The 21,730-nt window shown below is 30.8% G+C and overlaps 1 protein-coding gene across 5 annotated transcripts in view; it reads left to right on the forward strand.

Annotated features, from left to right (window-relative positions):
- Positions 1-21,730, forward strand: part of LOC142321563 (uncharacterized) — a 63,445-nt gene that overhangs the window by 33,940 nt on the left and 7,775 nt on the right. For 3 of the 5 annotated variants that reach the window (XM_075359746.1, XM_075359748.1, XM_075359747.1), the window contains exons 3-5: positions 1,609-1,832; positions 9,367-9,514; positions 16,479-16,625. In XM_075359746.1, coding sequence (XP_075215861.1) covers positions 1,609-1,832; positions 9,367-9,514; positions 16,479-16,549 — 443 coding nt within the window. In that variant the 3' untranslated portion in view covers positions 16,550-16,625. Of the gene's footprint in view, positions 1-1,608; positions 1,833-9,366; positions 9,515-16,478; positions 16,626-17,615; positions 19,409-19,970; positions 19,991-21,730 lie in introns of those variants that run through there. The other 2 variants (XM_075359745.1, XM_075359749.1) reach the window with 2 other exon arrangements.

Here is a 21,730-nt window from a genome sequence, read left to right on the forward strand (position 1 = left end):
GTGTTTTTCCCCTTCAGGGAACTGTTGGGGTTCCCTAAATATTTATATTGTTAAAATGTTGAAACCTATAAGTAACTTTTCTAAAATTAAATTAAAAAAATAAAACTTAGCAACTGCTTTTACCTTGAAACAAACTAATTTTCAGTTCAAAACCACCACCCCTCAAGCTTCCAGGAGAGCTCTATATAATTCAGTATTATTTTAGATAAATAAAGCAAAATGAAGTAAATGGTAGTTTATAATTTACAATAATATCAAATAATTTTAATCTTTGACACTGTTAACAATTACTGTATTTAATACATAACTTATAAATTTCACTGAATTCTGTACTAAAGTAAAGCTTTGAATCACGCATTCTGTAATTCTAAACAGTCAAACATTTTTTAATTTTTTTATTGGATTACTATGGTTGGGTTTATGAAGGAAATTTATTTTTTTTTGTCAAGCTGTTTTTACTTCCTTGTACAAAGTAAAGGAACTATAGAGATCGTGAAAAATTTCCGTTTTCAGATTGTAACAGAAATATCCATTTTGACTATCCCTGAATCCATTTTGTCTAATCTCAGCATGACGTCTGTACATTCATATGTGTCTCACATAACTCAAAAAGATATAATATAAAAGAGATTACCCCGTAAACTACAACTAAGTATATGTTGATAGGTAAAGAGAAATGGCTGACAATAGAAAGATTCATGGCTGAGGTTATATGAGCAAAGGAAGTAGATTACAAGAAGTGGGAGGAGTTACTTTAAGAAGACTGAGACCCGGCTGCTGGGGCAGGGCCTGCAAACAAGTATAGCTGGGCCCAGTGTCCCTGGCCTTAGTGGTTAGAGGCAGAGGCAAGATGAAAATGAGGATAAATAATAATTCAATAATAATAAAAAAAAAATAAATAAAAAATATCAGAGGTTATTAATGAAATAAAATTATATATAGTTTTCATTTAAAAAAAATGTGTATATGCAATTTAATAGGTGTACAAGGAAGTCATGTAGTGTCCACATCAGATTTTTTTTATAAAAGTGAATGTAACTCATTTGCTTCTATACTAATTTCTAATTTTAACCCTGTACTGAGTGGAGACAATGTGTTGTTTTTTTACATAAAGGAATATATTAATTTGTTGCTTTATATTGTTTATTCCAGATTTTCTTTCAACTGTGATGCATGTAAAGCATTTGACGTATAAGTGGCCTATTCAGAGTAGCTATTTCTGTATAGTGTTATTTATCATACAACCAGCTTCTTTTGTGGTAAACTGAGTGATGTTACTTATGGAGTGGAATATTTGGTCTATTTCAGTTGGGTTGGTAAGCTGATATGGAACAGTATATTTGGTTCAGTGAAGAAGTGAATGTGAAACACTTCACTGAATAAGTTAGCACAGACAGGTTGTTTGTTGTTCTTGTTGTGTCAGTTTTACCAATGACAGTTGTCCATTTTAAGTCGTCTACAATTGTTGTGATTTTGCACTTAACAGAGTACATGCTTTAGTTTTGCAGGAACTATAGTTTAGTGTTATGATATTAATTTCTGTTATATACATTATGTATAATATAGTTTAACTATCTCTCATCTATTCATTTTTTATTTTTTTATTAGATAATACTGTTGACAAAATAGATTCTCAAGGTTTAACGGCATTGATGTGGGCTTCAGCCTATGGTCAGTATTCATCGGTCCAGTTACTTATAAAGAGTGGTGCATCAGTAAATGCTGTTGGTTGTAAAAATGAAACACCATTATTGTTAGCTACATCCGAGGGTCATTTAGATGTAGTACGAATTTTAATTTCTAATGGAGCAAATGTTAATCATACTGACAAGGTATTCACATAGTGTATTTCTTTTACTCTAATGTTTTTATTTTACAAGTGTATAACATGTTTTCTGTTTTACATATTTTTTTCTTCTTAAATGTTTTTCAATATAATGGTGTAGAATAATTAACTTTTTTTTGTTGAATTCAGTACATTATGCAATGTATTTATAATTCATCTCGCTATACTATGACCAATAAATAACATAAACTGCAGTCGTGGGCAAGGAATGTGTATATTAATTTGGGAGGCGTAGGGGTTAGCACAGCGTAGTATTAGTTAAACTTGTTGTGAATTTGGGATTTTTTTTTCTAGTCACTGGTAAAGAATAAATATTAAGGAAAGGTTATTTCAAAATATCTCTACCTTCTTTGGTATAGTAAAGAGCTACAGAAAAATAAATCTATTATTATACAAATTGTGTTACTTACTCATAGACACTTATGTGTTTAAGATTTCAGTTGTTACTGAAAGAGTCTGAAATACTGAAGTCAAGTTCTTGAGTGAACATGATAGATTAACAGTTAAAAGCAAAAAGTGTAAGAAGAATAATAGAAAGAAATAAAATGTGGTGATTTGGATGCATAAAAATGATGAAAGATGAGTAAGTGCTTGGAAGTGTCAGGTAAAGATGGCTACTATGCATGCACTAAGGCAAGAGAGTAATATAATATCACTTTTTATCATAAATTTTCCAACAATACTTATTGAATTTTGACATGAAAATCATATATATATATATATATATATATATATATATATATGTATATATATATATATATATTTAATATTATATGAAATATAAACCACAGTAATTAGATAAGTTAAACTTACTATGTTATTTCCAATTACTAGTTTTCATGATAGCACGCATCTTCAGCTGATGATTTATATTCTATATTTATACATTAAAACAGATTTATTTAATTTTATTCAAAATTATATTTTATATTTTGAATAATATTATGAGTATACATGTAAATTTTGTAAAGATTAAATCAAACCAGTACTGGATAGCAAAATTTACATCTATGTTCATAATATTATTCAAAATTTCAAAATATAAAACATAATTTTGATAAAATGACAAATAATTAAAAGAATATGTTTTAATGCAATAGATGTAGAATTTAATACCAAATGAAGGAAGTACTGTGAAAATTAGTTATTAGAAATTAATATGGTAAGTTTAACTAATCTAATTACTGTGTTTTGGTGGTTTATATTTCATATAATATTAAATATTATTTACACAGTGGTCAGTATATATGAGGGTGATTCAGTAATTAAACAGACAAATAACTACAGAGCAAAAATGGTGTATTAAATAAGTACAATTGTTTTTGTCCACTTTTCCATGTAATCCCCAACAACTTTTCTACTCTTGTCCCGTCTTTTTACATGTCCTCTTATTCCCTCAGCTTAAAGAGCTCTTATTCCTCAGGTAAAGAATTCTTTACCTTTATCTTGAAGCCAGTTTTGTACTTTTTTCTTTACCTCCTCATTGCCATTGAACTTGATGCCACGCAAAGCTTCTTTCATCAGACCAAATGGATAAAAATCCTAAGGGGCAAGGTCAGGGTTGTAAGGAGGATGAGGTAGGAGCTCCCAACCCACTTTGCCAATGGTTTCCAGCATCAGTTGTGCTGTATGAGGTCGAGTGCTGTATTGAAGAAGAAGCACGCCTTTCCTCTGCCATCCTGGACATTTTCTCTTCAATGCAGGCATGACTTTGTTCTCAATCGTGGCTGAGTAGTATAGACTGTTGATAGTGCATTGCTCCTCCAAATAATCACAGAAAATAAGACCACAGGCAGTTCAAAAGATGGTTAACATGATCTTACCTTCGATGGTTGGGTTTTGAATTCTTACGGACAGGCGATTCAGAGTATTTCCAGTGCATGCTTTGATGCTTGGACATTGGCTCAAAATGATGTACTCAAGTTTCATCACAGGTTAAAATCCTGTCCAGAAATGCTTCACCTTCGTTATTGAAACGATTTTTGAGTTCGGTGCAAACGTGAAATCTCTTGGCTTTGTGATGAACGTTAAGGTTTCTAGGAAGCCACCTTGCACAAGTCTTATGGTAGTTCAGTTTGTTTTGAATGATGGAATGAGTTGTGCCAACACTTACTTGACATTTTTGAACAATTTGTTTAACTGCAAGCCCTCAGTCTTCTTGGATAAGTGAATCAATATGAGAATCTAATGCCAAGGTCACCACTTGGCCCAGAGTGGTGCTTGTCAGTCACATTTTTGTGGCCACTTTTAAAATTTCCACCCACGCATAAAAACTCACACGGTTCATGCAACTACTGCAGTATTGTTTGTTCATCTGATAGAATATTTCTGATGGTTGTACGCATCATGAAAATAAAAATAGGATCATAGAACACTGTTCTTCAAAAGTATTGCCATCGCAACTAAGACTTTAGATGTTATGTTTACGTAAATATTAATTGAACTGCTGACTAACGCTCTTCACAAGGTTGCCAACCAAGACTTAAAAAAGTTTCAATTGCTTGCATTAAGCATTTCCTTCACTAAAAATATTTGTCTGTTTATTATTGAATGATCCTCATGCATATATAAAAAGACCACTCTAGAAATGATGTACATCAAGAAAACTACAAACGCTGTCAACAATAGTACGGATGTAGCCGGATTAAGCAACATATATGTTAATTTAATTTAAAAAATCATATTTATATTGTAAGTTTAGTTTTAAGGAAAATAATGTTTAATGTTTGTAATTTTTGAGAAAAATATTTGTGCATTGTAAAGGTTTCAATACACAGGAAATAGCAGTCAGGTTATATAAAGAGATACATATAATTATATCTAAATATAAGATTAGTCATATATGAGTAGGGGGATCTAATACAAGCAGGGTGAGGATAAAATATTATCTAGGATGGGTAAACCAGTTAATTTCTTAGTGTGTAAGAATGAATTAATTTCTTAGTATGTTGTGTGTATATGAATGTGTATTGTTGCCTGAGGAAGCTTAGAGAATTCTAAGTGAAACATAGTGAATTTGATTGGTTAACCCAAGAGATAAATAAAGATAATATTTTTAAGTAAAATATGTCTTATTATATTTCATATTTTACACTATTTTTACATATTTTACATCATTATTTTACACTAATAAACAGTTTTTGATACATGATGAAAGTTTTATTGTGCACCTAATGTAACCTTTTATAGTGATTTCAAAATATAATCAGAATTTTTTCATCACCCAGAGTTTTTGTAGATAATATTTTTAAAGTATTGCTTTTGCAGAATTTTACATATTTTATTCATTTACTTTAGGTTCTGATATGTTAGAACAAAGCATTCTTCTTAGTTATATAATCAACTTACGAGTATTTCTTAAATGTTTGGCATGTATGCATGTACTGTGGTTTTATTCTATTTTGTGATTTGCAGTTACTCTGGGAAGTGTGTTTTGTTAGTGAATAAATATGCGAAGGAAGTACGTAAATAATTTGGCTAACTTCTGTTGTGTGTGTGTGTGTAGGGATTTGATATTTGAAGAATAACTACACCAGTTAAAAAATGTTATGAGCTATATTTTGGTGTAAATTTGGAGATCAAGATAAGAAATGTTTGTCCTTATATCTCTGACCTGTGTGAAACATCTTGCAGACTGGGCTAGGGATAATTAGCATGTGAGCTTTGCCATACCAATAGTGAGGCATGAACCACAATGTTTGTCAGTCTGTTGTTTCTGAATTACAAAGGTAGGAATAGTAAATTCAGATATGCAGTGTAGTACCTGGATTTACCATATGCTCTAAGGCCAGTGCCTCATTGTGAGGACTTAACCGGCACCGCATCCTCAAACACATCTGATTTTAGAAGATGAATTGGGATATGAGGTAGCCACTGAAGTTTAACATGACGAGCAAAATGATCCTGCTTTTGAAGCAAGATCCTCTTCCTGTGAAACTTGCCTGATAACTCAAGGTGAATTAAATTATCTTGTTTAGGATTTGAACTTGTCCAAGAAGCAAACCAAGCTTTTGATATCTAGGCTGAAAGGTTGGAATCTTTAACATTCTGACACTGAAGTGTATTTCTTTTGTTACTGTCAGGAAGAGTTTCAAGATTTATATTCTGATGAAAGTAATCTAGTGTATCACAACAATATTTGTGCTGTCATTGATGTATTTTATCATGAGTATAACTCCTGACAGAGTGGAGACCATTCTGTAGAGTTATTGATTCTTCAAAAAACTAGTTTAAAGGCTGTCCTTGTACACAGTGGTAATAAATTTCCTTCTGTCTGTACTTATGTGACTAATGTAAAAGAAACAAACATATGACAATATGAAAATCCTTTTAGAAAAATTTCACTTAAATTTTGGATGGTATGTTGCAATTTTAAAGTTATTACATTATTAATTGATTTGCAATTCAGCTACACTTAATTTTGTTGATTTCTGTGTGAAAGGGACAGCAGGGACAAAAAAAAATCATATTAGAAAACATTGGTCAAAGCTTGAAGTGCTTAAGCCTGAACAAAAAAATGTTGTATAACTTCCACTAGATAACTCAGAAATTATTCTTCTACCTCCACTCCACATAAAGTTAGGGCTTTTCAAAAACTGTTTGATGATGGATAAAAATGGTGCTGGGTTTCTTTAGAAAAAACTTTGTGTGTTAATGACACTTAAAATCAAGGAAGGAATGTTTGTGGATCAGCAAAAAAAGAACTGATTAGAGATGGACAATTTGAAGAACTGTTAGGCTAAGTCGAAAAATCATTGTGGAGGTAGGTCATTTTAAAAGTTTTGTGTTTAACTTTTTAGGAAATCATAAACCCCCAACTACAGACATTTTATGTGAATTGTATTACTTATACAAACATATAGAGTATATCGTCCCTAATTACGTATTTCTTGAATTCAGATTGTATTTCTTGCTAGCCAATCTTAGTGCTGACAGTGAAAATCACAGGGAATGTTTCCATCAGCAAATCTGTCATGGAAAACAGTACCAGCAACAGTAGAGTGCAAGAATCACAAATTGTTATTGGACACTACTAAAGAGCAATATTTCAGATGCCAAACATAAAAGGAAAAAACACATTTTAACTAAGTTGAATAGTTCCCTGCATGCATATAAATTCTTATATTTCTTACAGTGTTTACCTATATATAAAATAAAAAGCTGTGGATGTTGGAGAAAAGCTATTTATATATTTTAATTTATTGTAAAAAATTCTGTTTGAATCACATAGTCAAAACTTCTTTAAAGATCATTATATGATTGTTTATCTGCTCTTGCATCAAGAGTTTTGCAATAAACTTTACAATGATACAACGCATTCCTTATTTTTAGTTAAGATTTCATTACAAGAACCCACAAAAATCTTTGTTATCTTGTATATTGTTAAATGTCAATTTTACCAACAAGATTTTTTACTTAGGCAATATGGGATGTGTCCTTTGATGTCAATGGTTATTTGGAAAAAGTCTGTGGTTGAGTCTTGAAAATTTTTGACTGCCTGAATCACTAATAGCATTAAATGCAGCTCAGAGTCCTCCCCACTAGCTTCTTGAATCATTTTCTGTATTTTGGTAAAATGTTTGCCAAGCTTAACACAGTTTTTTTTTTGTTCAAATAAGTCACTCAATATATGTATGAATCAAAAGAGAATGCATAAATTAATTTCTAAAATTATTTGTGCTAATTGGTGGAAAATTTATTTAAATAAAGGAAATACTCAAGTAAGTAAATGTAAGCAGTTATTGTTGGAATACAGTTGGTTGAATCTTTTTAAATTGTACAAGCAAACTCATGTCACCAACCATTGATCAGTGAGTAATTTCTACTATTCAATTTAAATTAATGTTCAGAATATACAATGGATTCAACCTTTTTTCCCTGATGTTGTATAAAAGTTATTTTTTTTATGCCAGTAAGAATTATAACATTTTTATTTTTGCCAGTTTAAAAGTAATTTAACTTTTAAATGCAGATGCATTATGTACGCTATATATTAATTTATGTAAGAAGTATATTTAAAAAAAATTTATTTGTAGTTCTTATATTAAATAATTTACTTATTAGTAAATAAGTCATGTGCAATATGCACTGTTTACAATTCAATTATTTTAATTAGAAAGAATTTTAAAGATATTGAATTTAATTAATTCTAATTATTAATTTTGTTACAAATCTGTGAAAAATCATGGGTAGCACTTGTAATACATTGTTGATATTCTTACTTTCCTGCAGTTCCACTATGAGCATACACTCTGTTTTATCAGACTGTTGTTGATGTTCGTTTTAGTCCATCAGTATTTGTGATTTGTGAAAAATGGATGAAAGAGAATTTCATGTATTGATGAGCATTACTTTTAAAGACAAAACTGCGCAGCAAACTAAAGCCTAGCTGGACAAATATTATAGCAAGTCAGCTCCTTCGATTAGATCAATTTACTAGTAGTTTGGTTATTTTCAGAACAGTCATATGAGCACAAATGATGGCGAATGTTCCAAACAATTTTTTAAAATTTTAATTGCTGAGAATATTTAAAAAAAATCTGTGTATGGTGTTAGAGGATAGAAGATTGAAAGTATGTTAGTCACTAAGATAACCGGTATCTCAAATGAGTGGATGTGTCATATTTTACACAAATACTTTTTATGTTTGCCCAGTCAATCAAGACTATGAACGAATAAATATTTCCTACCCCAATACAGAGGAATTTTTGTGCTGTTTCATAAAAGTTGATGAAACTCAGATACATTACCACTGACCTGAAACCGAGAATTGCCATTATGGTGGGTTGCAGTCAGGAAAATCACTTGAAGGAAGGTGAAAACTATTCTATCAGCAGGAAAGGTTACTGTCTTTTGGGATGCAATCTTCATCTACTTTCTGGAGAAAGCTAAAATGATAACCAGACAATATTATGCATATTTGATAGGTTATATAAAAGAGAAAATAAAGAAAAAACAACCACATTTGGTAGAAATAATGTGGTTGTTTTCTCCAACATAATGCACTTGCTCATTTTTCTAAAGGTTAGTTTTAGTAAATCTGTTCTTTTAAGATATTTTTCTCAGTTGTTACGAACAGAATACTAAAGAAGCTTAGCTTTAGTAACAGCTGAGGAAAATGCTGTATATCGAAACAACTGTTGTGATTTTTTTTAAATGAATTTTGTGAAAATCTAATAATATATTTTGTTTATATTTGTTTGATACAGAATTCCATTTAATTTGAAAGCTTGAATAGATCATTCTGTAAGGATGGAAACAAAACACTTGAATGTGATTAAATTAAGAGTAAAGTCGTGATAGGAGATTATATCTCCTATACTTGGTTGAGAAATAAAAAAGGTTATCTTGAAAAATTGTGTCTTTTACTTTTGTATAGCCCTATTAAACACATTTCTTAATATTTATTGGTATAATTATAATAAAGATTAAACTTATCATTAAATGTATTTTTAATGACCATCTTGTCCTTGATATAACTAGTCTCAGTTTATTAAGAATCTTATGTTTTTTAATTTTAGAAAGGAAATACTGCATTGATATATGCTTCGTTTAATAATCACCATCACTGTGTTCATGAATTGTTACTAAATGGTGCTGATCTGATGATGAAAAATAATGCTGGAGATTCAGCATATGGATTGGCGGTTAAAAAAAATAACAGACTAGGTAACTATTTTGTGTTTATTTATTTTGTAATGGTAAAGTAAATATAATTATACAATTAGGTTAAAACTGCAATATTAATCTGGGAATTATTTATTTTCTTTTTAATGTACGTTTGTTTAAAGTATACTAGTGCTTATATAATCCAGTGTTGTTTGGACAGTGACTAGCTTGTTTAAATGAAAAGTTGTACTATACAAAGAATCCATGTAAGCATCCCAAAAGACACTGGCTATCATTTTTCTGCTGATAAAACTATTTTCTTTTTCCAGGGAGTAATTTTTTTTATCATTTTATCATTTTTCTGCTGATAAAACTATTTTCTTTTTCCAGGGAGTAATTTTTTTTATTACTATCCCTTGTTTGACTGTTATTGGTTTCTGATCAGTAATAATGTATCCAATTTTCATCACCTGTTTTGAAGCTGTGGAAAAATTCCTGTTAATTACATTGAAACAGCTTCAAAAATCTTAGAAATGGTTTACACATTCATACTGTTGTTAATTGTGACAGAATGCAGCACTTTCGTTACAAATAGTTTTCACATACGTAAATATTTGTGTAAAATGTGATGCACTCATTGCTTGAGATTCCTAATATCTTAGCGATTTGTGTACTTTAAATCCTCCAATATCAAACGCAGATTTAAAAAAAATTCTTTCCTATTGTAATCTCAACAGGTTATCCAAAACATTCAGCATCATTTGTGCTAATATGAATGTTCTGAAAATAGCCAAATTGTTTGTAAACTGTCTTAATTTATGGAGCTGATTCATTGTAATATTTAATCAGCTTTAATTTCCTGTTCTGTTTTGCCTTTCAAAGAGTAATGTTTGATCTCCACAAAATTCTCTTTTGCCTTTTTTCATGATTCAAGTACTTGAAAGCCTCAAGTGACTGTTAACAACACAATTATGAATATATCTGCTTGATACTCAGTATATGTGCTTTGTGGAGATGCAGGAAACTACAAATGACCTCAACAATGTGCTATGAACATTGCAGCAACTATTTACCAAAATTTTATTTCAATTATATCAGTAGTTCAATGAATTATTTTATTTACGTATGTAATAACATTTAAAAAATAATTTGTAGGGAAAAGTTTACATTATAATATAGCAACAGGTACATATGAAAAGTTTGTTGTTAATTTCACATTTTGAAATTTTGTTACCATTTTTTGATAATTTTTTTTTTTTGTGTAGATTGTTATTTTTATTATTATTAATATTATTAGACCTATGCAAATATATTGAAAAATTTTTAGTTTTGGATCATATGTATTTCTAACGTAATGGAAATTTATTCAGCTGCTTTTAAAAACTTTTCACAAGAAAGATGTAATTAATTAACTGCATAGAGAATAATATTTACATGAATTTAGTTATTAATAATTTATATATATATATATATATGTATATATTGGAGGGACAGGTAGAAGGAAAAAATTGTGCAGGCAGGCAACGTTTGGAGTATGTAAAACAAATTGTTAGGGATGTAGGATGTAGGATGTACCGAAATGAAACAAGTAGCACTAGTTAGGGAATCTTGGAGAGCTGCATCAAACCAGTCAAATGACTGAAGAAAAAAAATATATGTATATATGCAGTTTGAAACTCTGAATAATTTTGGAATTTTTAATTAAATACTTTGAGGTCATAATATACCAACCCACCGGGTTGGTCTAGTGGTGGACGCGTCTTCCCAAATCAGCTGATTTGGAAGTCGAGTGTTCCAGCTTTCAAGTCCTATTAAAGCCAGTTATTTTTACACGGATTTGAATACTAGATCGTGGATACCGGTGTTCTTTGGTGGTTGGATTTCAATTAACCACACATCTCAGGAATGGTCGACCTGAGGCTGTACAAGACTGCATTTACATTCGTACATATCATCCTCATTCATCCTCTGAATTATGGTGGTTCTGGAGACTAAACGGAAAAAGAAAGGTCATAGTATACCAAAGATGTACTGGTATTTACTATGTTTTTTACCTCTCAAATCAGGATCTTTTCAGCAGCTTCTTCAACTCTGGAACAACCAAAAGTCATAAGAGCATCACTGATGAGTATCGTGAACCTGGAAGTGCAGTGTTACATCAAGAAATCTTGAATTAGACATGGAAAAATGGCAGTATCCTAATGTGCCTAAGCTGCCACTTATGTGATTCCCAGAGGTCTGGTCTCGTTTGCAGAACTTCATTATGAAGATGATTCAGTTCTTCCAAATGAAGTGAAGTTGTTACCATGATAATATGTTAACATATTGGATGATTAGTTAATAGACCTGCCATTTCAAAGTTTACCTCATTCATTTTTTATAGTTATCTACATGATGTCAATACGTCCCTTGCATCAGTGCCAATTCACAACACGGCCATATCTTTATACAAAACAATAATCATTACTCCTATTAGTTGCCATATAATTAATTAGTCATATAGTACTCCTATAATCAAACATTCATAAATTTATAATATTATGCCTTTCAGTTTTGTTAAAACCCTTGATCTTTTCATATGATCATTTTTTTTTGTTTTCATGTTCAGTTTTTGTGTTTCTGTTATTTATTTGCTCTAATGTTATTTAAAGTTAATATAATGCAATTTTTTTTTAGATGTATTGGAATGTAAGTGTAGTGTATTCCTATATTTGTGTTTGTGTGACTTCAGTTATACCATTATTTTGACACCATTTCTGATACCGATTCAGTTAATAATAGTGCATAATTACTGATATCCTCTCTGAAAAAAGCCCTTAAGTTATATGGAAAAACACATCAATTTAAATGCTTCTTATAAAAGCAAATTACAGAGTAATCTAACGGCATTGATTTTGGATGTCATTAATATACTGCTAATATAAGTGGAAGCTGTGCTGCTTCAGTGTACAGTGAGATTCGGGAGTATGAATCTTCTAATGAATTACGGTTTCAAAAAAACAAAACCTCGCTGATTAGTTGAAGAAAAAGTTGACAATTTTGATAACACGATTTGCAAAAAAGTACACAAATTTTATTTATTGAGAAATGGTTTAGCTATGTGTTACCTCCTCTGAAAGATAATTCAGTTATTGTCTTGGACAACACCCTTTATCATTCATGTAAAAAGGGAAGAATTCCAGCCATGACTTGGAAAAAAAATGGTATCAAACTAATGTGGCTTAATTCAAAAGGAGTGATTTTTGAAGAGGATGAATTTAAAGTACGAGGAATATCTAAAGTAAAGACCACTGGGAAATTTCTCTCCTTAAGGTTGGTGAACCTGTGTCATTCATGGCCATGCTAGTAATGTAACATACTATATTGTTGTAACTTTGATAACATGTGAATTATTGCGTTGTAAAAAGAATAGGAAAATCGTTGTAAAATGGTTTTCTAAACTATCAAAACATTAAGCCGGCTGAAATTCATAGGCAGTTGGTTCCTGTGTACACTGATAATGATTGAAGGAAATGTCTGAAAATGGTATGAAAGGTATAGAAATAACAGAATTAATGTGCATGATGAAAAACGTTTGGGGAGGCCCTTGATAATCACAGAGTTCTTGTTGAAATGCGTAGATGATGAAGTCAGAAAAGATCGTCATTTAACGATTTCCAACCTGGCCCTTCTTTTTCATGGTGTTTCAAGAACTGTTATTGGTCACATTGTTCATGACCATTTAGGCTTCAGAAAGGTTTGTGCAGGTTGGGTGCCGCACGTCTTAATGGAATGTCACAAAAAATTCTGAATGGGATCTGCTTTGTAATTTTTGATGCACTACACAGAAGCGCATCAAAAAAAAAAGTGATGAGTTCTATAATTTAATTGTTACCGGTGATGAAACATGGGTTTTGTATTACACGCCAGAGAGAAAACAGCAGTCAAGTGAAGGCATCATCCTCAATCATCAGCCAGACCAACAAAGATCAAGCCACAGTCATTTGGATGCAAAGTGATCCCAAACATTCTTTTGGGATCAGTTTGGCATACTGCTGATTGATTTCATGCCACTTGGAACGACTATAATTGCAGAAGCCTACTGTGAAACTCTACGTAAGTTACGGTGTGCCATTCCAAATTGGTGACATGGGCAGCTGACCAACGGCATCGTTCTGCTGCACAATAATGCATGTCCACATCTTGCAGGTCTGACATGTGATTTACTGAGAACATTTGGATTAAAAATTTACGATCATGCACCATATAGTTCAGACTTAGCTCCTTCTGTTTACAATTTGTTTGAGAAATTGAAAGAATTTTTGAGTGGTAAGCAATTCGCAGGTAACAATGAATTAAAAAATTCTGTTAATCAGTGGCTAAATGAATGGTGGCAGAGAATATGACAAGGTGTATTGAAGCTGGTGTATCACTACGATAAATGTCTTAATTCATGCCGCGATTATATAGAGAAGTAGTATACTGTATATAGTTTAAGAGAAATAAAAATATATTTATAAAGTTTTCAGAATTGATTTTTTTACAATGGTTTTTTTTTACAATGGATTTTTTTTACTTAGAGATAACGTCTTGTACAATTATTATAAAGGGTTTTACATATTAAAAGTAATTTTAATGTGTATTAAGTTTATGAGTTAACTAGATTCAGTGGCAAAACAGTGCTTCGATAACCTCCCTATCACTGTGTACTCAATCCAAATGAGTTAATTTGTAGACAAATCAATAGTTACGCAGCGTTAGAAAATACTGCTTTTAAAATATCTGATGTTAAACTTAAATTTATGCTTTTAAGCCATCGATAAAACAGGCCAGCAGGAATGGAAAAACTGTATAAAACATGAATGGTTACTATTGAACCAAATTATTGGGAATTGGATAATATAATAAAAAACAAAATTGAGCTTTCTGTTGTATCTCTTAATACTGACAGCACTATGGGTTTCCCGTAATCAGATGACGAAAACTGAATTGAATTTATTATTTGCTTATTATCATAGATATTTAGTCTTAAGATATTAGTGAAATTTTATTCTCTGTGGACAATTGACAATTTCATAATTCTAAAAAACTCAAATAAAATGTCTTTATTTTTATTATTTATATATAAGTTTAAAGTATAATAGCATGTAGTTACTGATTGTTAATGTTATGTATTTTCCTTAATATGCATCAGGATTTAAAGGAGATGCTTGTGAATCAGCTGCCTGAAAACTCGTAACCGCAGTTTGTTTATTTAAAGTCTATAACTGAATAAGATATAATTAATCCAACAACAACATATACTCATTATTCGGTAAATCCATTGAGAATGGTGTTTGTTTATCCTGGGAAAATACTATTAATTCATCCCGCAATTCCAATAATTGGTATAACACTTTCCCCCTCTATAACAATCTAACTTCTGATGAAAAAGAAGAGATTTTTTTCTTTTTGTCAATTTCATTGCATAGTTTAGCAAACAACCTATTCTGTAATGGGTTTAATTAATAAAATTAACCATTTTTATAGCTGTACAAAGAATTTGTTTGAGATTTTCCGGCATCTTTTATGTGACAAGAGCATGTCTGATAAAGAAGCAATACATACATTCCTCCCTTGATATAAGATGATCTTTAATTTTTTCAGAAATCCTCTGTTCTTTCCTGTTATCAACATTACACCATCACTACATACTGCAATACCTTTTGTCCAATCTATGTTGTAGGTTTAAGTAGCTTCATAAAGAAAAATTTTCGTCAAAAAGACATTGTCCTACTGCATGACCAGGTTAAACCATGTTTGCCAATGTTTGTACGTGCTTGCTCATGTTTGTACAAGTCATACATGAATGTTCATACTCGTTGCTATCAACGCAGCTAAATAGCTTTAACTAGGTTTCATTGGGTTGGGGTTGGGGGTTCACAAAATATTCATGATGACCTGGTTTTAACCAGGTTAAAAAACAACATATTTTCTTTCATTCATCTGTCCCTATCGCATTCTTATCTCGCAAAACATAAGAACTGAGAAATGTTTGTCACATCTGTTTATCATCACACTGAATACTAAAAAATTCACTTGCTTAATTATTTGTTCTCGAACATTGGCAGCCATGTCATCGATTTCCCTTGATCCTGTGTCGTTAGAAAGTGGAATTTTTTCAGTTTTTTTTGCTTCTTCCACCTGTATTAAAACAGACCATATCAAGTGCAACAGGCAATACTAGTTTATCTGTGATTGTTTGGGATTTGGATATCTTAGCTACTCTTAATGCTATGAGATATGATACTTCAATTGCATTTATCATTACATAATTTTCTTTCAGAAAATTCCAATGGTGTGCTTGTATGATCTGGTTGTTTGGTTTCCAAGTGTTGAATGAGGTAAAACCATAATTTAAATAACTGTCATTGTACAATCTTGTCTTTTTACCAATCGTTCACTGAATGTATATGGCTCAGTTCATTTTTTATAAATCATTTTGCTTAAGAATCTAATTTAAAAAAAACTGTTATACCACACTTTAATAAACTGAAACCTCAATAATTATTATTATTTTCAATGAAACTACACTTTTAAAAGCTTAAAGTCATCAGATGCACACTTCACATTCAAAATTAAACTGATGTTTTGCAGTCTCTTTTATACTGCTGAGAACATGACGTGTTTGAACATATCATATGTATGTTTGAACTGGACACTCTCACAGCAAATATTATACTAGCAAACCAAATTACAAGGGGCACATACACAATTAGGAACCTGTAAATTGCTCATGTTTGTACAAGTCATACATGCATGTTCATACTTGTTGCTATCAACGCAGCTAAATAGCTTTAACTAGGTTTCATTGAGTTGGGGTTGGGGGTTCACAAAATATTCATGATATATTTTTCACTTTTTGGAGGTTGTGGAGTTAAAAGGTTGAGAATCGCTGATGTAGTGATACCAGCCTGTAAAGTATAACAAATCTTTATTGTATAAATAAGTGATTTGCGTTTTCTTTTCATATGTTCCTTTTAAAATCGTTATTCTTCTGTTCTAGTTCTAGCAGTAATTGAAAACTATTTATTATCTGTGATGGATGAAGGGGAATACATGGCAAAAAGTTCTTGATAATTAAATTAATATTGGAATTGTTTTAACTATAGAAGTTTTGAACTGTTCATCTCTAAAGAGAAAATCATTTGAGGTATGTAAAGCTGTTTAAATTAGTATTTTGTTATCTCAGGATTACAAATAATACAAAATATTAGCAAAAAAAATTTTCCATTTGCAGTTACAAATTGTGAGTACTAGGCTTGTTTGTATTCACAAACCCAGCATGTATTTGTTGCAAAACACTATCAGGTAACTGTCATCCAGAAAATCAAATGATTTTTAGAATTAATTTTTGTGATATTGCATTATAGTTATATTATTCTGTCATATTTGATTGATGCTCATATATTGTTTTCACTTTGGTCCACATTTTATTTGCAGTCTTGCACAATAAAATATGTGACAAAGGCCTGCTGGATTCTATGCATTTTACTAACACTTCTTGTCCACATGCATTATAAATTTCATTCTTTTTCAATTCCGCAGCTTTCAAAGGATCTGGTTTTTGTATATTCATCGGTAATGTCAAACAGATCTTTAGCTATCAATACTACTCTCATCTGGAATTTCCAGATGTTCCAGTTATTTTTCTTTAACTTCATAAATTGCTGTTAAATATATTTATCCAGGTGGTCACAACTAAACAAAATTTTCACGACCTCCGTACCTGTGTTTTCAGTTATATGTCTCGGCCCATAATTTGTTGCATATTGCTTTAAATAAATATACACATTGATGACCAACAGTTTATTTCTTAAAAGTAATTTTAATAACTCAAACAAGAACTCATATATCTTGCATGTATTTTTTTTTTTTATTGTTGTCTTTTTCTTTTTTTTCTTTACACTACTGTTAGTATCGATGCTTGTTTGCTATTGATTAATGCAAACCAACTTCTCGGTTGTATCGCAACACCTTACCTTAAGTTCCTTCACTCACCATTCACAGCAACCAAGTAAAAAAGATTATTCTTATATACCTAATTTAGGTTCTCCTGTATGTATATTTTTTTAACAGTTAACTCTGATAACTGCTTTATTTATTTAATGATTTATTTTTTTACATTTAAAAATTTTTTCAGGTTGAAAAAGGAATTACAAATTAACTGAAAAGGAATGAGTGTAAAGGCTAATCTCTGTACTAAATGATTATGAACAATAAATATTAATTTAAAATCTGATGTATGAATTATGAATACATTAATTAAAAAAAAAGAAAAGAAGTAATTGTAACATAATCAGTGAAAACTACTCCCATTTTAATTATTAGGATTACCAATTCTCAGTGGCATTGTGTTACGGGTTTGTCACAAGCAATATCAGTTGATAAATCTCAGTCGATTTCTATGATTATACTTAGATTTAAACTGCAGTTGTGGATTACTTGTATTTATATATACTGTGTGTTTCTGAATCCAAGACGCACTTTTTTGCTGCAGTTTCGTGCCCAGAATTACGGGGTCGTCTTGCTTTCGTGGCATATGATGTGCGAGTTTTTCTTTTCTATGCAAACTTCCATTAATCTCTAACTGTACCCTGTGCCACGTTTACCACTTTGGCCTTGAACATTTGTATGCACTTTGAGCAGTAGCATGTAGTGAATGTTTGGCAAACATTTTATCAATTGTGAAACATTTAGATTCTGCTTCTAAACTTCGTAGTGAAGTATGATATATTGTTCTATACAAAGGTTGTACATATATGTTATCTTCTTGACTTTACGGATTTTACGGTAATACCATATGTAATTGATTGTAGTGTTGAACAAGTGATTCAGCATCATACTTTACAACAGGGTGCAGGCATTACTATGATGCAAATTTCAAATTCATGGTTGTTTAGCATGTAAAAGCCACAAACAATTGTTTGGCATTGAGGAAGTATAGTCGCAGAAGCTAATGTTAGGTGGTGAAAGAACAAAGGACATTAAAAAATGTTCAGTCATGTATAGGGATAATGCAGTGCAATGGACTTGTGCTGCAACATAAAAATCTCTTGCCCAGCCTCTTCCAGCATTGTGTGAGAAGTTGGTACAGTATCAGCAACATGTTACAATACTGGGAAAAGAACATGGTTACCTCTTAGGGCAAATTAGGAGTGTTGAAGAGACTCCTGTTTACTTTTCCATGCCATCCAGTACAACATTTGAAGAGAAAGGCGTCAAAAGTGTATTGGTTTGCCTTGCAGGCAACAAGAAACCATGAATTGCTGTGATATGTGTGCTTGCCAATGAACAAAGATGCGACCAGATGAATAAATGAACAAAGATATGACTCACATCATCCTCAGTCGTAAAATCATACCAAAGGAAAAGCTGCTTCCTGGTTCATATTTTGTTGTGACAGAAAAGGGTGGATGACTTACGAGCTGATTATAGATTGGCTCAGCACATTCAGAGCAGGAGTTCTGGTGCTCTTCTAAAGAAACATTGGATGTTGATCCTTGATGCTTTTAAGAGGCATCTGACACCAAAACAAAGGAACTTATCCTGAAATTAAACATTGATTTTGTCATTCCAAGAGAGATGACTACAACTGCAAGTGTCAGGTGTGGTGGTGAATAAGCTATTTAAAGACCATTTGAAGCAGTTGTACAACAATTTGTTGCTTTAAGGTGATCAAACCCTGATCCCTACTGGGAAGTTGAAGAAGCCTTCATTATCTCTAATTGCAAGATGGATCCAGGCTGGTTGGACACGCATATTCAGAGCATCAGTTGTGAACGGCTTTAAGAAGTGCTCTGTAACAAATGCATTAGATGGGAGTGAAAACAACCTGCTACAGAAAGAAAAGCAAGATCACGTTGACAGTGACACTGCATATTCTGTGAACCATCATAGCGAGGATGATTTAGTGGGATCATCTGAGTAAGGGAGGTCTGTATCTGATGTTATGTTATGCATACCAGTAGTAGAACTTTTACTTTTATTGTATCCTGTAATAAGGTAACTATTTGTAAGTTTTGAAAATATACTTGATATGTGGTGTACACATTTTTCTGTAATCCCTTGTTAAAAAAAGAGGAATCATCTTGGATTTGGGGTCATCTTCCACTCAGTGATATATGATTTTAATGTATTATTATTGTGTCTCATTTAGTCTATGTTAATACACTGGCATTAATTGTTTTACAACCATGTGAAAATAAATTTCCTTAATGTTGGACAAAATTGGATGTGACACAAACATGTTACACCCAGGGGCAGCCATCTTTGTGTATATCAACTGGTCACTGCCATTTTGAATTTGACTTAAAATTTTTGAATGAAAATGTTCTCATGTAATTTAGAAAATAATTTCTTTTTGACATAAGACATAAGTAAAGCATCAATAGTGACACTGTTTCAGTTTGCCTAAAGATGTTTGAAATGTTTGCTGTTACAGCTGATTAGGCACACATCTAACTTATATGCATCTTTTGTATTGTCTTTGTAACAGCCTATTTATCTGTATTTTATTCACACATTCACTTATTCTAAGTGTTAAAAAAATACAGGGTAAAATTAGTTTTTGTGTTTAAAATTGGGAAAGAAATTTAAAGTCGTGGCGAAAAGATGCTGCCAAAAATAGGAATAAGGTAAATCATTTTTTTTTTATTATAATAAAATAATTTATTTAACATCAAAACGTTTTATAAAACATCTGAATTAATTATTTTCAGTTATTAGAAGGTAGAAAAAGATTTTTACATTGGTGCCATTTTCTACATAAATATCAATATAAAGCTGCCAAAAATATGTGATCACCATCCAACAATTTTTGTATAGTACACCTGAAGTCAGGAGCGGCAATTATTTGTTTTATTTGTTATTGGAAAAAAAAATTGTTTTAATCTGATAAAAATATTAATTAAATATTTTAATATCATATCAATGTTTAGGTCATTACCAGAGGCATTAGCCATAAGGTCCTATTCTGAGTCATCTATAGATTTAAAATTTTATAGGGAATTTTTGTAGAAGTTCCATAAATTTATTTTTCACAATAAGTGGTAGTTTTCTTACTTATGTGAAAGCTAGAGTATAATTTGTGAATTATGGTGAGGTTTGATTGACATACCTTCCTTCGTACGTCACAACTGAGGCATAGCGGTTTTGGTAAAACTCTAAGAAACTTATTGAAGGAATATATAAATAGAGAATATATAGATATTATATTTGAAAAAAATTACATTGCAAACTTAGAAATAAGGGAAAAATAAATTTACTGAGGTAATAGAAAAATTCCTTCTTAAATTAACCAATATGCTGAAGGTGATCCAAGATAATGCTTTATTTCAATAATAATAATTGTAAAGTATAAAATTTAAGATGTATAGATGATTTAGAATAGAACCATTTGGGTAATGCATCTGATAATGACCTAAATATTTATGCAATATTAAAGTATTTAATTAATAATATTTTTATCTCATTAAAATAATTTTCTTTTCCTTATTATTTTATATGAAAAGGGTAAGTTGAATGTAGAAAAAATGAAGACTAAATCAATCTACAGAAAATTCTAAAAACCAATTAATTTGAATGATGATTATCAGTCAGATATTTATTAAAATCTTTAGATTTGAAAATTTTAATTATATTAATAGCCCTTTTATATATATATATATATATAGAGAGAGAGAGAGAGAGAGAGAAATATTTATGACATGGAAATGTAGTGATTAAATGAATCAATTCTTTTCTTTCTTTTTTGAAAACTCTTTAAGAGATCACAAAATTGGAAACAGGAAACCCTGTGATCAGCAAATACACTACCTCATGACAAAAAGTTAACTATCTTGAATTTTTAAAATTGGATTGAGGAGTAGGAAGTATTTAAACTTTTAAATAAAAACAAATAAGTATTTGAACCTAATTTTGTTCAAGAAAATAAGATTTATTCTTCATCATCGAAGGTTAAAATATTGAAATAAAATCAAAATAAAAATAAAATTATAATAATTTTTAAAAAATGAACAGGAAAAGGCAACCAAAATGAGATACTACAAAATCCTGTATTGTATATTGAATAAATTTTGTATTTTAATTTATTAAAATCGTTTGCTCTTATGAGCTTCCATACATAAGGATTTCACGAACTAATTTTTAAACATTAGAATTATTTGTGAAAAAGGTTTACATTGTTAGATTTGTTTGTGCATAAATCTTCATAAATGAAAGTTATGGTGAAAGTGCACCATAGAAATACGGTCTTAT

Source organism: Lycorma delicatula, chromosome 3 (genome assembly GCF_047948215.1).
Source record: "Lycorma delicatula isolate Av1 chromosome 3, ASM4794821v1, whole genome shotgun sequence".
In the NCBI taxonomy this organism is placed as follows: domain Eukaryota; kingdom Metazoa; phylum Arthropoda; class Insecta; order Hemiptera; family Fulgoridae; genus Lycorma; species Lycorma delicatula.